This window comes from Oncorhynchus mykiss, chromosome 8, assembly GCF_013265735.2.
Source record: "Oncorhynchus mykiss isolate Arlee chromosome 8, USDA_OmykA_1.1, whole genome shotgun sequence".
Lineage (NCBI taxonomy): Eukaryota > Metazoa > Chordata > Actinopteri > Salmoniformes > Salmonidae > Oncorhynchus > Oncorhynchus mykiss.
Window position 1 is genome coordinate 51546937 of NC_048572.1, and position 13857 is coordinate 51560793.

General features: G+C 42.9%; 1 protein-coding gene across 1 annotated transcript; it reads left to right on the top strand.

Annotated features, from left to right (window-relative positions):
* Positions 1-2126: 2126 nt before the first annotated feature.
* Positions 2127-13856, top strand: LOC110530929 (calcium-activated potassium channel subunit beta-3). Its single transcript, XM_036986873.1, has 4 exons — positions 2127-2212; positions 9508-9711; positions 11250-11550; positions 12871-13856. The coding sequence occupies exons 1-4, from the start codon at positions 2127-2129 to the stop codon at positions 13303-13305; spliced, it is 1026 nt and encodes a 341-aa protein (XP_036842768.1). The 3' UTR covers positions 13306-13856.
* Position 13857: the final 1 nt, after the last annotated feature.

Consider the following 13857-nt stretch of genomic DNA (forward strand, 5'->3'; position numbering starts at 1 on the left):
TGCCGAGTTATGCTAGCGTTGCATTGTGGGAGGTGCAGTTTTGCCCTCTAGGACTAGGAACAGTGGGTTAACTGCCTTGTTCAGGGGCAGAACAACATATTTTTACCTTGTCAGCTCTGGGATTCGATTTAGCAACCTTTCAGTTACTAACTCATCACTCTAACCACTAGGCTACCTGCCGCAACTTGCCAGATGGTACATTGGAGACTGATGTGTTCCTGTCCTGTCTTTTCATAATACTATTGCAGGTATGGTTCTATTGTCTAAGAATTAATATTATACTTTCTTTGTATTAAGGATTGTTTATTTTATTCTATACGTTATGGCTTTATGTATGAATGTGATTGTTTTCTCGGACTCGCACACTGACAGAGAAAGAACAACTTGTCAGATGGTACATTGGAGACTGATGTGTTCCTGTCCTGTCTTTTCATAATACGATTGTAGAGAAAGATCTACATAAAAGCCCCAAAAAAGACAGCCGTGGTGTAGCTCTTCATTTCTTGGTTTTTATGTGGTACATCTGAAGACCGCTACACATAAATACATATGAAATAAGTCACTGGTGAGTTGTTTTGTTTTCCATGGGTGATACAGTAGATCATATGAATATAAACGGAGCATACAAAACATTAAAAACACCTGGTCTTTCCATGACATGGGACTGACCAGGTGAATCCAGGTTGGGTTGCGATTTGGGTTGCGATTTGTGAAAGAAGGATTTTTAAGCCTTGAGACAATTAAGACATGGATTGAATATGTGTGCCATTCAGAGGGTGAACGGGCAAAACTAAAAATGTAAGTGCCATTTGAACGGGGTATAGTAGTAGGTGCCAGGGGCACTGATTTGTGTCAAGAACTGCAACAATGCTGGGTATTTACGCTCAACAGCGTGAACAGAGTCCATGCCCCGACGAATCAACAAATCAAGGCTGTTCTGAGGGCAAGGGGGGTAGCAACTCAATATTAGGAAGGTGTCCTAAAAATTGTCAAAGACCCCAGCCACCCCAGTCATAGACTGTTCTCTCTACTACCGCATGGCAAGCGGTTCTGGAGTGCCAAGTCTAGGACAAAAAGGCTTCTCAACAGTTTTTACCCCCAAGCCATAAGACTCCTGCACAGGTAATCAAATGGCTACCCGGACTATTTGCATTGTGTCCCACACACCACCTGCCAACCCCTCTTTTACACTACTGCTACTCTCTGTTCATCATATATGCATAGTCACTTTAACTGTATGTACATACTACCTCAATCAGCCTGACTAACCGGTGTCTGTATGTAGCCTCACTACTTTTATAGCCTCGCTACTGTATGTAGCCTGTCTTTTTACTGTTGTTTTATTTCTTTACCTACCTATTGTTCACCTAATACCTTTTTTGCACTATTGGTTAGCATTTCACTGTAAGGTCTACCTACACCTGTTCTATTCGGCGCACGTGACAGATAAACTTGGATTTGATTTGATTCCTAATGTTTGGTATACTCAGTGTATATATTTAGATTGTCATTGGATCAGATTTTCTGTGACACACAATAGCACCAGCTACATGTAATACTGAACTAAATTAGCGTATACCTCTTTCCATAACAATGAGCTTATCATGGACAACAAGGTGTGGTGCTGCTAGCTTTGGGTCCAATGGGAGATCATTAGCATCTTACCTGGCTGTTTCTATAGAAACTCCTGGGAGCAGGTGGAGAGGAGAGGGGAGGATGTTTTACGCTCACCTCTAGCCTTGGCGAACGGCAAACACAGGGAATTCCCTCCAGTATATCTCTGTCAGTACATAGAGCCGTCATCATACAGTCATCATGCTGCTTCATTAAAGAGTAGAGCTGAGGAGAAGATATGAGAATATGCTGTAGGACCATTGGAAAAGCTACTACAGTGTTTTCTCAACCTTTTTTAGTGCCAAGTACCGGCAAGCTAGATCGTTTCCTCCTTTGGGGAAAACGTACATTTAAACTAGCACAAAAAAAAGACAAAATCACCGTCAGCTAGCTGAACATCTCAGGGACTGCTGAGCATCATACCGGGGACCGGAGCTGGTACTTGGGCCAGAGGTTGACAAACACTGGGCAACCAGACTACAGGAAGTTGTTGGAGTGTTTGAAAAGCAGGAATGTTCTTGAACACAGCCTCACCTCGGAAGTCTTTTAGCGTCCCCATTAGCATCAACCTGCAGGGTGCACGGAGGCGACAGACACGGTAAGACACAGGTTAGCTAGACTGATCCCAGATCTGTTGGTGCTGTCTTGCCAATGACCCTAAGAGTTGACAAGATCTGTAAGTAATCCCTAACTTGGTCCCAGATAGGTTAGGGATGACCTAAATAATGTTTTTGAATTTAATTGAAGAATCAATGGGTGGGGATTTCTGAAACTGGAAGGTGGGTGAGCAAAACTGTATATCAAAGCTTCCTTTCTGCAAGTGAGACTTCCCATTACAGGGAAAACAAATACAATTCCTAGAAAGTGTTTTCGAGTGGTGGTTCTGTCTATCCTAATGTGCTCAAGCGATTATTTACACTCTACTTTACATCCCACAAGTTACAAGGTAATGTAAAGGAACACAGAGTACATCAAACGTCTCTCGCAGTAATCATTCTGATGACCCCAGTTGATAAGATTAGAGCAGAGGTTCCCAAACTTTATTGCGTCGGGGACCCCCTTTGTGATTGCAAATTCATTAGGGACCCCCCTCATATCAGAACAATAGATAAAAGATAAAGATGACAATACCATACACAGTTTTACCATGACTTCTGCATTGCATGGCCGGACTAATCAAGTATTTTCTTGCAGTTTTAGTTCATTATGTTCCAAACATAATTATGGGGAATTTAGTGTGTGTGCCTATGTGTACAGAAGCCCTAGAAGCCCAAGGCAAAACATATCAAATAAAAGTAGACTCTTTGAGTCTATCCCAAACCTTAAAGGGCAATTCTGCCACTTTTCAACCTTTTCAACCTGATCGTCAGGTTGAAGCTGATCTTCCTCGCAGTGGCAGACCACGTGTAACAACACCTGCACAGGATCGGTACATCAGAACATCACACCTGCGGGACAGGTACAGGATGGCAACAACAACTGCCCGAGTTACACCAGGAACGCACAATCCCTCCATCAGTGCTCAGACTGTTCGCAATAGGCTGAGAGAGGCTGGACTGAGGGCTTGTAGGCCTGTTGTAAGGCAGGTCCTCACCAGACATCCCCGGCAACAACATCGCCTATGGGCACAAACCCAATGTCGCTGGACCAGACAGGACTGGCAGAAAGTGCTCTTCACTGACGAGTTGCGGTTTTGTATCATCAGGGGTGATGGCGGATTCGCATTTATCGTCGAAGGAATGAGCGTTACACTGAGGCCTGTACTCTGGAGTGGGATCGATTTGGAGGTGGAGGGTCCGTCATGGTCTGGGGCGGTGTGTCACAGCATCATCGGACTGAGCTTGTTGTCATTGCCTGCAATCTCAACACTGTGCGTTACAGGGAAGACATCCTCCTCCCTCATGTAGTACCCTTCCTGCAGGCTCATCCTGACATGAACCTCCAGCATGACAATGCCACCAGCTCGTTCTGTGCGTGATTTCCTGCAAGACAGGAATGTCAGTGTTCTGCCATGGCCAGCGAAGAGCCCGGATCTAAAACCTATTGAGCACGTCTGGGACCTGTTGGATCAGAGGGTGAGGGCTAGGGCCATGCAGCTGTTGACCACACCATATACTGACTGTTACTTTTTATTTTGACCCCCCCATTTGTTCAGGGACACATTATTCCATTTCTGTTAGTCACATGTCTGTGGAACATGTTCAGTTTATGTCTCAGTTGTTGAATCTTGTTATGTTCATACAAATATTTGCACATGTTAAATTTGCTGAAAATAAACGCAGTTGACAGTGAGAGGACGTTTCTTTTTTTGCTGAGTTTATGTGAAAACGGCGCATTTCTACGTTTTGTAGTTCAAAAGTTCTACCCGATGACATCATCAAAAGTTATTTTTTTTTGTTAAACAGTGATTTTTAAACACCGAGAATCAAGGTGTTGTAGAGAGCAAGAAAATACTCTTCCTCTGGCTAGAAACGTGTACTTTTAATCCTACCCTGGGATGTCACAGAGAAGCATTTAAAAAGAAAATGTAAGCATTTTTTATCTATTTAACCACAGATCATAAAAACACGCCCGTTCTCACATACAGTGCATTCAGAAAGTATTCAGACCCCTTGACTTTTTCCACACTTTGTTACGTTATAGACTTATTCTAAAATGGATTCAAAAAAAATTGCTCATCAATAAATTTCTTCTACCAGGTGAGTTGACTGAGAACACATTCTCATTTGCAGCAATGACCTGGGGAATAGTTACAGGGGAGAGGTGGGGAATGAGTGAGCCAATTGTAAACTGGGGATTATTAGTTGACTGTGATGGTTTGAGGGCCAGATTGGGAATTTACACAGGACACCAGGGTTAACACCCCTACTCTTACAATAAGTGCCATGGGATCTTTAATGACCTCAGAGAATCAGGACACCCGTTTAACATCCCATCCGAGAGACAGCACCTTACAGAGGGCATTGGGATATTTTTTTTAGACCAGAGGAAAGAGTGCCTCCTACTGACCCTCCAACACCAATTCCAGCAGCATCTGGTCTCCCATCCAGGGACTGACCAGGACCAACCCTGCTTAGCTTCAGAAGCAAGCCAGCAGTGGTATGCAGGGTGGTATGATGCTGGCAATATCTAGACACAATAACCCATGTTTTTTAGAAATGTTTGCAAATGTATACAAAATTTAAGACTGAAATATCACACTTACATAAGTATTCAGACCCTTTACTCTGTACTTTGTTGAAGCACCTTTGGCAGCGATTACAGCCGACGCTACAAGCTTGGCACACCTGTATTTGGGGAGTTTCTTCTCTCCAGATCCTCTCAAGCTCTGTCAGGTTGGATGGGGAGCGATGCTGCACAGCTATTCTCAGGTCTCTCTGGAGATGTTTGATCGGGTTCAACCCCGGGCTCTGGCTGAGCCACTCTAGGACATTCAGAGACTTGTCCCGATGCCACTCCTGTGTTGTGTGCTTAGGGTCGTTGTCCTGTTGGAAGGTGAACCTTTGCCCCAGTCTGAGGTCCTGAGCGCTCTGGAGCATGTTTTCATCAAGGATCTCTCTGTACTTTTATCCATTCACCTTTCCCTCAACCCTGACTAGTCTCCCAATTTTAAAAATGTCTCTCTCCAGAAATAAGTCTCACTGTTGCCGCCTGCTACCGACCCCCCTCAGCTCCCAGCTGTGCCCTAGACACCATTTGTGAATTGATCGCCCCCCATCTAGCTTCAGAGTTTGTTCTGTTAGGTGACCTAAACTGGGATATGCTTAACACCCCGGCAGTCCTACAATCTAAGCTATATGCCCTCAATCTCACACAAATCATCAAGGAACCCACCAGGTACAACCCTAAATCTGTAAACAAGGGCACCCTCATAGACGTTATCTTGACCAACTGGCCCTCCAAATACACCTCCGCTGTCTTCAACCAGGATCTCAGCGATCACTGCCTCACTGCCTCATTACCCAGGCCTTGCCCGGGTATCCTGGAAGGATATTGACCTCATCCCGTCAGTTGAGGATGCCTGGTCATTCTTTAAAAGTAACTTCCTCACCATCTTAGATAAGCATGCTCTGTTCAAAAAATGCAGAACTAAGAACAGATATAGCCCTTGCTTCACTCCAGACCTGACTGCCCTTGACCAGCACAAAAACATCCTGTGGTGGACTGCAATAGCATCGAATAGTCCCCGCAATATGCAACTGTTCAGGGAAGTCTGTCAGTCAGGAAAGCAAAGGCCAGCTTCTTCAAGCATAAATTTGCATCCTGTAGCTCAGAACTCCAAAAAGTTCTGGGACACTGTAAAGTCCATGGAGAACAAGAGCACCTCCTCCCAGCTGCCCACTGCACTGAGTCCAGGTAACACGGTCACCACCGATAAATCCATGAGTTTCGAAAACTCTAACAAGCATTTCTCAACGGCTGGCCATGCCTTTCTTCTGGCTACTCCAACCTCGGCCAACAGCTCCCCCCCCAATCCAGATAGCAGATGATCTGAAAGAGCTGCAAAACCTGGACCCGTACAAATGAGCTGGGCTTGACAATCTGGACCCTTTATTTCTGAAACTATCCGCCGCCATTGTCGCAACCCCTATTACCAGCCTGTTCAACCTCTCTTTCATATCGTCTGAGATCCCCAAGGATTGGAAAGCTGCCGCAGTCATCCCCCTCTTCAAAGGGGGAGACACCCTGGACCCAAACTGTTACAGACCTATATCCATCCTGCCCTGCCTATCTAAGGTCTTCGAAAGCCAAGTCAACAAACAGATCACTGACCATCTCGAATCCCACAATTCTCCGCTGTGCAATCTGGTTTCCGAGCCGGTCACGGGTGCACCTCAGCCACGCTCAAGGTACTAAACTATATAACCGCTATCGATAAAAGACAGTACTGTGCAGCCGTCTTCATCGACCTGGCCAAGGCTTTCGACTCTGTCAATCACCATATTCTTATCGGCAGACTCAGTAGCCTCGGTTTTCCAATGACTGCCTTGCCTGGTTCACCAACTACTTTGCAGACAGAGTTCAGTGTGTCAAATCGGAGGGCATGTTGTCCGGTCCTCTGGCAGTCTCTATGGGGGTGCCACAGGGTTCAATTCTCGGGCCGACTCTTTTCTCTGTATATATCAATGATGTTGCTCTTGCTGCGGGCGATTCCCTGATCCACCTCTACGCAGACGACACCATTCTGTATACTTCTGGCCCTTCCTTGGACACTGTGCTATCTAACTGCTCTTAAACGCTAGTAAAACCAAATGCATGCTTTTCAACCGTTCGCTGCCTGCACCCGCACGCCCGACTAGCATCACCACCCTGGATGGCTCCGACCTAAAATATGTGGACATCTATAAGTACCTAGGTGTCTGGCTAGACTGTAAACTCTCCTTCCAGACTCATATCAAACATCTCCAATCTAAAATCAAATCTAGAGTCGGCTTTCTATTCCGCAACAAAGCCTCCTTCACTCACGCTGCCAAACTTACCCTAGTAAAGATGACTATCCTACCGATCCTCGACTTCGGCGATGTCATCTACAAAATAGCTTCCAATACTCTACTCAGCAAACTGGATGCAGTTTATCACAGTGCCATCCGTTTTGTTACTAAAGCACCTTATACCACCCACCACTGCGACCTGTATCCTCTAGTCGGCTGGCCCTCGCTACATATTCGTCGCCAGACCCACTGGCTCCAGGTCATCTACAAGTCCATGCTAGGTAAAGCTCCGCCTTATCTCAGTTCACTGGTCACGATGGCAACACCCACCCATAGCACGCGCTCCAGCAGGTGTATCTCACTGATCATCCCTAAAGCCAACACCTCCTTTGGCCGCCTTTCCTTCCAATTCTCTGCTGCCTGTGACTGGAACGACTTGCAAAAATCGCTGAAGTTGCAGACTTTTATCTCCCTCACCAACTTCAAACATCTGCTATCTGAGCAGCTAACCGATCGCTGCAGCTGTACATAGTCCATCGGTAAATAGTCCACCCAATTTACCTACCCATCCACATACTGTTTATATGTATTTACTTTTCTGCTCTTTTGCACACCAGTATCTCTACCTGCACATGACCATCTGATAATTTATCACTACAGTGTTAATCTGCAAAATTGTAATTATCCGCCTACCTCCTCTAGCCTTTTGCACACAATGTATATAGACTCTTTTTTCTTTTTTTCTACTGTGTTATTGACTTGTTTATTGTTTACTCCATGTGTAACTCTGTGTTGTTGTCTGTTCACACTGCTATGCTTTATCTTGGCCAGGTCACAGTTGTAAATGAGAACTTGTTCTCAACTAGCCTACCTGGTTAAATAAAGGTGAAATAATTTTTTTTTTTTTTAAATCAGACCAGAGAATCTTGTTTCTCATGGTCTGTTAGTCCTTTAGGTGCCTTTTGGCAACTGCAAGCGGGCTGTCATGTGCCTTTTTACTGAGGAGTGGCTTCCGTCTGGCAATTCTACCATAAAGGCCTGATTGGTGGAGTACTGCAGAGAAGGTTGTCCTTCTGGAAGGTTCTCCCATCTCCACAGAGGCACTATAGAGCTCTGTCAGAGTGACCATCGGGTTGTTGGTTACCTGCTTGACCAAGGCCCTTCTCCTCCGATTGCTCAGTTTGGTAAGGCAGGGCTCTAGGAAAAGTTTTGGTGGTTACAAACTTCTTCCATTTAAGATTGATGGAGGCCACTGTGTTCTCGGGAACCTTCAATGCTGCAGAAATCCTTTGGTACCCTTCCCCAGATCTGTTCCTTGACACAATCCTGTCTCGGAGCTCTATGGACAATTCCTTCAACCTCATGGCTTGGTTTTTTGCTCTGACATGCACTGTCAACTGTGGGACCTTGTATAGACAGGTGTGTTCCTTTCCAATCAATTGAATTTACCACAGGTGGACTCCAATCAACAAACATCTCAAGGATGATCAATGGAAACAGGATGCACCGGAGATCAATTTTGAGTCTCAGAGCAAAGGGTCTGAATACTTATGTAAATAAGGTATTTCTGTTATTTATTTTTTAAGACATTTGCAAAGATTTGTAAAAACCTGTTTTCGCTTTGTCATTATGGGATATTGTGTGTAGATTGATAAGGGGAAAAAATATGTAATACATTTTAGCATAAGGCTGTAACTTAACAAAATGTGGAAAAAGTCAAGGGGTCTGAATACTTTCCGAATGCGCTGTATGTAGACACTGGTTTGGTGCTGGAGATAATTAATATTTTATTTTATTTTACCTTTATTTAACTAGGCAAGTCAGTTAAGAACAAATTCAAATTTTCAATGACGCCCTAGGAACAGTGGGTTAACTGCCTTGTTCAAATATGAAGTTGACAAGTGGCAGAATTGCCCTTTTAAGCCTTGAATCAAAGTTTATTGGTCGTGTATATAGATTTGTAGATGCATAGGTTTTGTTAATATCCAATAGTTCAGTGCCATCTAGCAATACAATAACAATACACGCATAATCCAAATAGTTTACCAATATCAGAACGAGCAATGTCAAAGTCCGGAATATATACACTGAGTGTACAAAACATTAAGAACACCTGCTTTTCCCATGACAGACTGACCAGGTGAAAGCTATGATCCCTTATTGATGTCACTGGTTAAATCCAAAAGGACTTATTTTCCACCATAATTTGCTAATAAATTCATTAAAAATCCTACAATGTGATTTTCTGGATTTTTTCCCTCATTTTGTCTGTCATAGTTGAAGTGTACCTATGATGAGAATTACAGGCCTCTCTCATCTTTTTAAGTGGGAGAACTTGCACAATCGGTGGCTGACTAAATACTTTTTTGCCCCACTGTATGTGTGTTCATTCATGAGCGTGTGTGTTCATTTGCGTGTGTGCATTCATTCATGTGCATGTATGTGTGTGCCTATGACAAAGGGAGATCCTCCACCCTTTGGCGGCGAGGGAGCAGGTGTGGCGGAGAGGAGGGTACGGGCGCGGAGGGGAGAGGGCCAAGGCTCAGGTGACGGCCTCCAGTGTGGGGGAGGACAGAGCCATGCTCATGGGCTTCAGCATGATGGCCTTCTCTGTGCTCATGTACTTTCTGATCGGGATCACTCTGGTTAAACCCCACCTAAACAGGTAAGGTAGGCCTCTGTCAATAAGACGTTTATATATGGAGCAGAATCCCTATCTGGTGAGTGGACACAGAGAGCTGGTGGTTTTGTACACTTACAATAGGTTATGTTTCTAAGAATCAATCATATGATTCTAAGAATCAAAATCATCTGGGCTGAATTCGTAGGAGATGACTGTACTGTACCTTATGATCATCTTCAAAGTGAAGAATTTGAGTTAATACAAGATGGCTTATAATGTAAGATAACTTCAGTAACACTACTGTAGGTGTCCTTGTGCATGCATTCATAACGCCTTTATAACAGCTATAGAAAACATAACATTTGTCATAAGTTGTCAGGAATTGTTGTAACTAGTTATGAGAATCCCCACATGATGTTATAAATAGTTATAATTGGTGTTATAGGTGATATTTCATACTGTTGTCATATGCTCTAAGGGAAACTGTTAATAACAACTGCTATTACATAGTCTGCATGAAAACGTATGTCATATGTTATTATTACATGCTACTCATAGTCTACATACAAGGTATTATATCACGTTATTAATTAATTTACCAACCTCTGTGTCACATTACATTGAATGGAATAATGGGCATCATAACCATGTCATATACCCTTATAAAGTGTGCACAGACACTAAGTAAATTGACATTCATTTGAGGTGTTATAAAACCGTTATGATTTTGCTTATACCATAGGATGAGTTGAGAGTATTACAAAACATAACCATTTAAAGAATCTCTAAGACATATGGGCAAAGGGGAGTATAGATGTACTTATGATTTGTATTTATTTTGACAACGAGACAACCACCAGTATATGACAACAGTATGAACAGTCATCAATAAACCAATTATAACTTGTTTTATAAAATTATGTGGAGTTCCTCAGAACTAGTTATGACAACTTATAACAGCTTATGACAAATGTTGTGTTATATAGCTGTTATAAAGGTGTTGTGAATGCATGCATAAGGACAGCTACAATGTTACCATAACTTCTCATCAGTGGTGGAAAAAGTACCCAATTGTCATACTTGAGTAAAAGTAAAAATACCTTAACAGAAGATGACTCAAGTAAAAGTAAACACCACCCAGTAAAATACTACTTGAGTAAAAGTATTTGGTCTGAAATGTAATTAAGTGTCAAAAGTAAAAGTATAAATCATTTCAAATTCCTTATATTAAGCAAACCTGAAGGCACAATTTTCTTGTTTGTAAAATGTATGGATAGCTGGGGCGCACTCAGACGCCATTTACAAATAAAGCGTTTGTGTTTAGTGAGTCCTCCAGATCAGAGGCAGTAGGGATGACCAGGGATGTTCTCTTAATACTGTAAGTGTGTGAATTGGGCCATTTTCCTGTCCTGCTAAGCAGTCAAAATTGAACTAGTAGTTTTGGGTGTCAGGTAAAATTTATGAAGTAAAAAGTACATTTTCTTTCGGAATGTAGTGAGGTAAAATTAAAAGTAGTAAAAAATATAAATAGTAGAGTACAGATACTTATAAAAAAACTACTGAAGCGGTACTTTTTAAAGTATTTTTTACTTAAGTACTTTACACAACTGCTTCTCATCAACTGCTGATGGTTTCAGTGACTGGCATGAGGAGGCCAGCTGCTTGCTGGTCCAGGTTGATGTTCTGGATGAGTGGGCCGACTGCAGAGGGGTCAGCACTGCCCCATGCCTGAGGGTTCTGGTCAACCTCAGTACCTCTGGACAGAAGGCTCGCCTACACTACGATGAAGAGTCTGTACTCCTCAACCCTGAGGTACAGTTGAAGTCGGAAGTTTACATACACCTTAGCCAAATACATTTAAACTCAGTTTTTCACAATTCCTGACATTTAATCCTAGTAAAAATTCCCTGTCGTAGGTCAGTTAGGATCACCACTTTATTTTAAGATTGTGAAATGTCAGAATAATAGTAGAGAGAATGCTTTATTTCAGCTTTTATTTCTTTCATCACATTCCCAGTAGGTCATAAGTTTACATACACTCAATTAGCATTTAGTAGCATTGCCTTTAAATAGTTTAACTTGGGTAACCTTTCCACAAGCTTCCCACAATAAGTTGGGTGAATTTTGTACCATTCCTCCTGACAGAGCTGGAGTAACTGAGTCAGGTTTGTAGGCCTTCTTGCTCGCACACACTTTTTCAGTTCTCCCAACAAATGTTCTATGGGATTGAGGTCAGGGCTTGTGATGGCCACTCCAATACTTTGACTTTGTTGTCCTTAAGCCATTTTGCCACAACTTTGGAAGTATGCTTGGGGTCATTGTCCATTTGGAAAACCCATTTGTGACCAAGCTTTAACTTCCTGACTGATGTCTTGAGATGTTGCTTCAATATATCCACATAATTTTCCATCTTCATGATGCCATCTATTTTGTGAAGTGCACCAGTCCCTTCTGCAGCAAAGCACCCCCACAACATGATGCTGCCATCCCTGTGCTCACGGTTGAGATGGTGTTCTTTGGCTTGCAAGCCTCCCCCTTTTTCCTCCAAACATAATGATGGTCATTATGGCTAAAAAGTTATATTTCTGTTTCATCAGACCAGAGGACATGGCTCTAAAAAGTACAATCTTTGTCCCGATGTGCAGTTGCAAACCGTAGTCTGTTTTTTTTTATGGCGGTTTTGGAGCAGTGGCTTCTTCCCTGCTGAGCGCCATTTCAGGTTATGTCGATATAGTACTCGTTTTAATGTGGATATAGATACTTTTGAACCTGTTTCCATTACATCACTTTCTGGAATTTTCCAAGCATTTTAAAGGCACAGACAACTTAGTGTATGTAAACTTCTGACCCACTGGAATTGTGATAGAGTGAAATTATAAGTGAAATAATCTGTAAACAATTGTTGGAAAAATTACTTGTGTCATGCACAAAGTAGATGACCTAACTGACTTGCCAAAACTATAGTTTGTCAACAAGAAATTTGTGGAGTGGTTGATAAATGAGTTTTAATGACTCCAACCTAAGTGTATGTAAATTTCCAACATCAACTGTAGAATAAAGGCCACCAGTGACTGAATGTCGCTAATATGAGAAATTTGCTTCGGTCATTAAGGAGAAGCTTCCATCCAGAGTGACTGGTGTCTAGCTTATGTGCATTAGTCATGCGTGCAAGTCATGATATATATCAGACTTAGATAATATAAACAAAATATGTATACTATTTTTCCCTTATCATTGCAGTGTTTCTACATACCCAAATGTCAAGTAGACAGGAAAGTCCTTGTGGGCGAAGTGCAGAAAATCCAAAACACTTTGGAGGAGACACAAGGCAGTGAGTTGCGTTGTCTTTCCGACCCCAGAAAATACCCAGAGGACACCATTTTGAAGAGGAAGTACACGTTAGGCCTTGCCCTGTGGTCTCTGCTGTGGCCCAGCTTGATGCTGGGTGGGGGAGCGCTACTGGTGGGCCTGGTGAAGCTCAACCAGAGACTGGCACACCTCTGTACGGAGCTGGGTAATGAGGTAGCAGGGGGTAGGTTGACAACGATGACAAATACCCAAGGCAAACTCTATCAGCTCCTTAGGTGGTCTGGCTCTGGACAGCACTCACCTATGCAGGATGACTCAGTGAAGTGATAGCTGACAGTGGCTGTGTTCCAATATGCAATAAGTGTACTACAATGTGTATTGAATGTATCCAGTGAAAGGACATGGAGATAACATACTGTGTAGGTGATCCCCACTGTAAGGAAGGGAGTCTATGGGTTGATGTAGTAGGAAATGGAAATAACTACATTATCCACCTTGTCCTGGATTTTTTTTTAAATCTATGCACAAGGGCTGCAGGGAATCCCACTGTATGACTGAATAGTAGTGGAGGCTGGCTCATAATAATGTCTGGAACTGAGCGAATGGAATACCATTCTAGCCATTACCACTAGCCCCTTCTCCCCAATTAAGGTGGCACCAACCACCTGTGCTGAATAAGCTGACTTGAAGGTACCTTTTTCCTAGTATGGTTAGTCAAAGCAGGTACTCTAATCAACTAGCCGCATTTCTCTGTCAATATATGGGGACGAGGTTAGATATTACTGAAACGATGTAGGATTAACTGAGTTTTTATATTGTCCTTTTTAATTATCATGGTAAGATGGTAAGAGGCAAATAAGAAATTAAATGCATTGGTTC

Bases quoted from the DNA above. Each gene is read 5' to 3' on its own strand.
- LOC110530929 (XM_036986873.1), top strand. From the start codon at position 2,127: ATGTTCTTGAACACAGCCTCACCTCGGAAGTCTTTTAGCGTCCCCATT. The intron at 2,213-9,507 runs GTAAGACACAGG...CCTATGACAAAG, and splicing joins GCACGGAGGCGACAGACACG to GGAGATCCTCCACCCTTTGG. The intron at 11,551-12,870 runs TGACATTTAATC...CTTAGATAATAT, and splicing joins ACTCAGTTTTTCACAATTCC to AAACAAAATATGTATACTAT.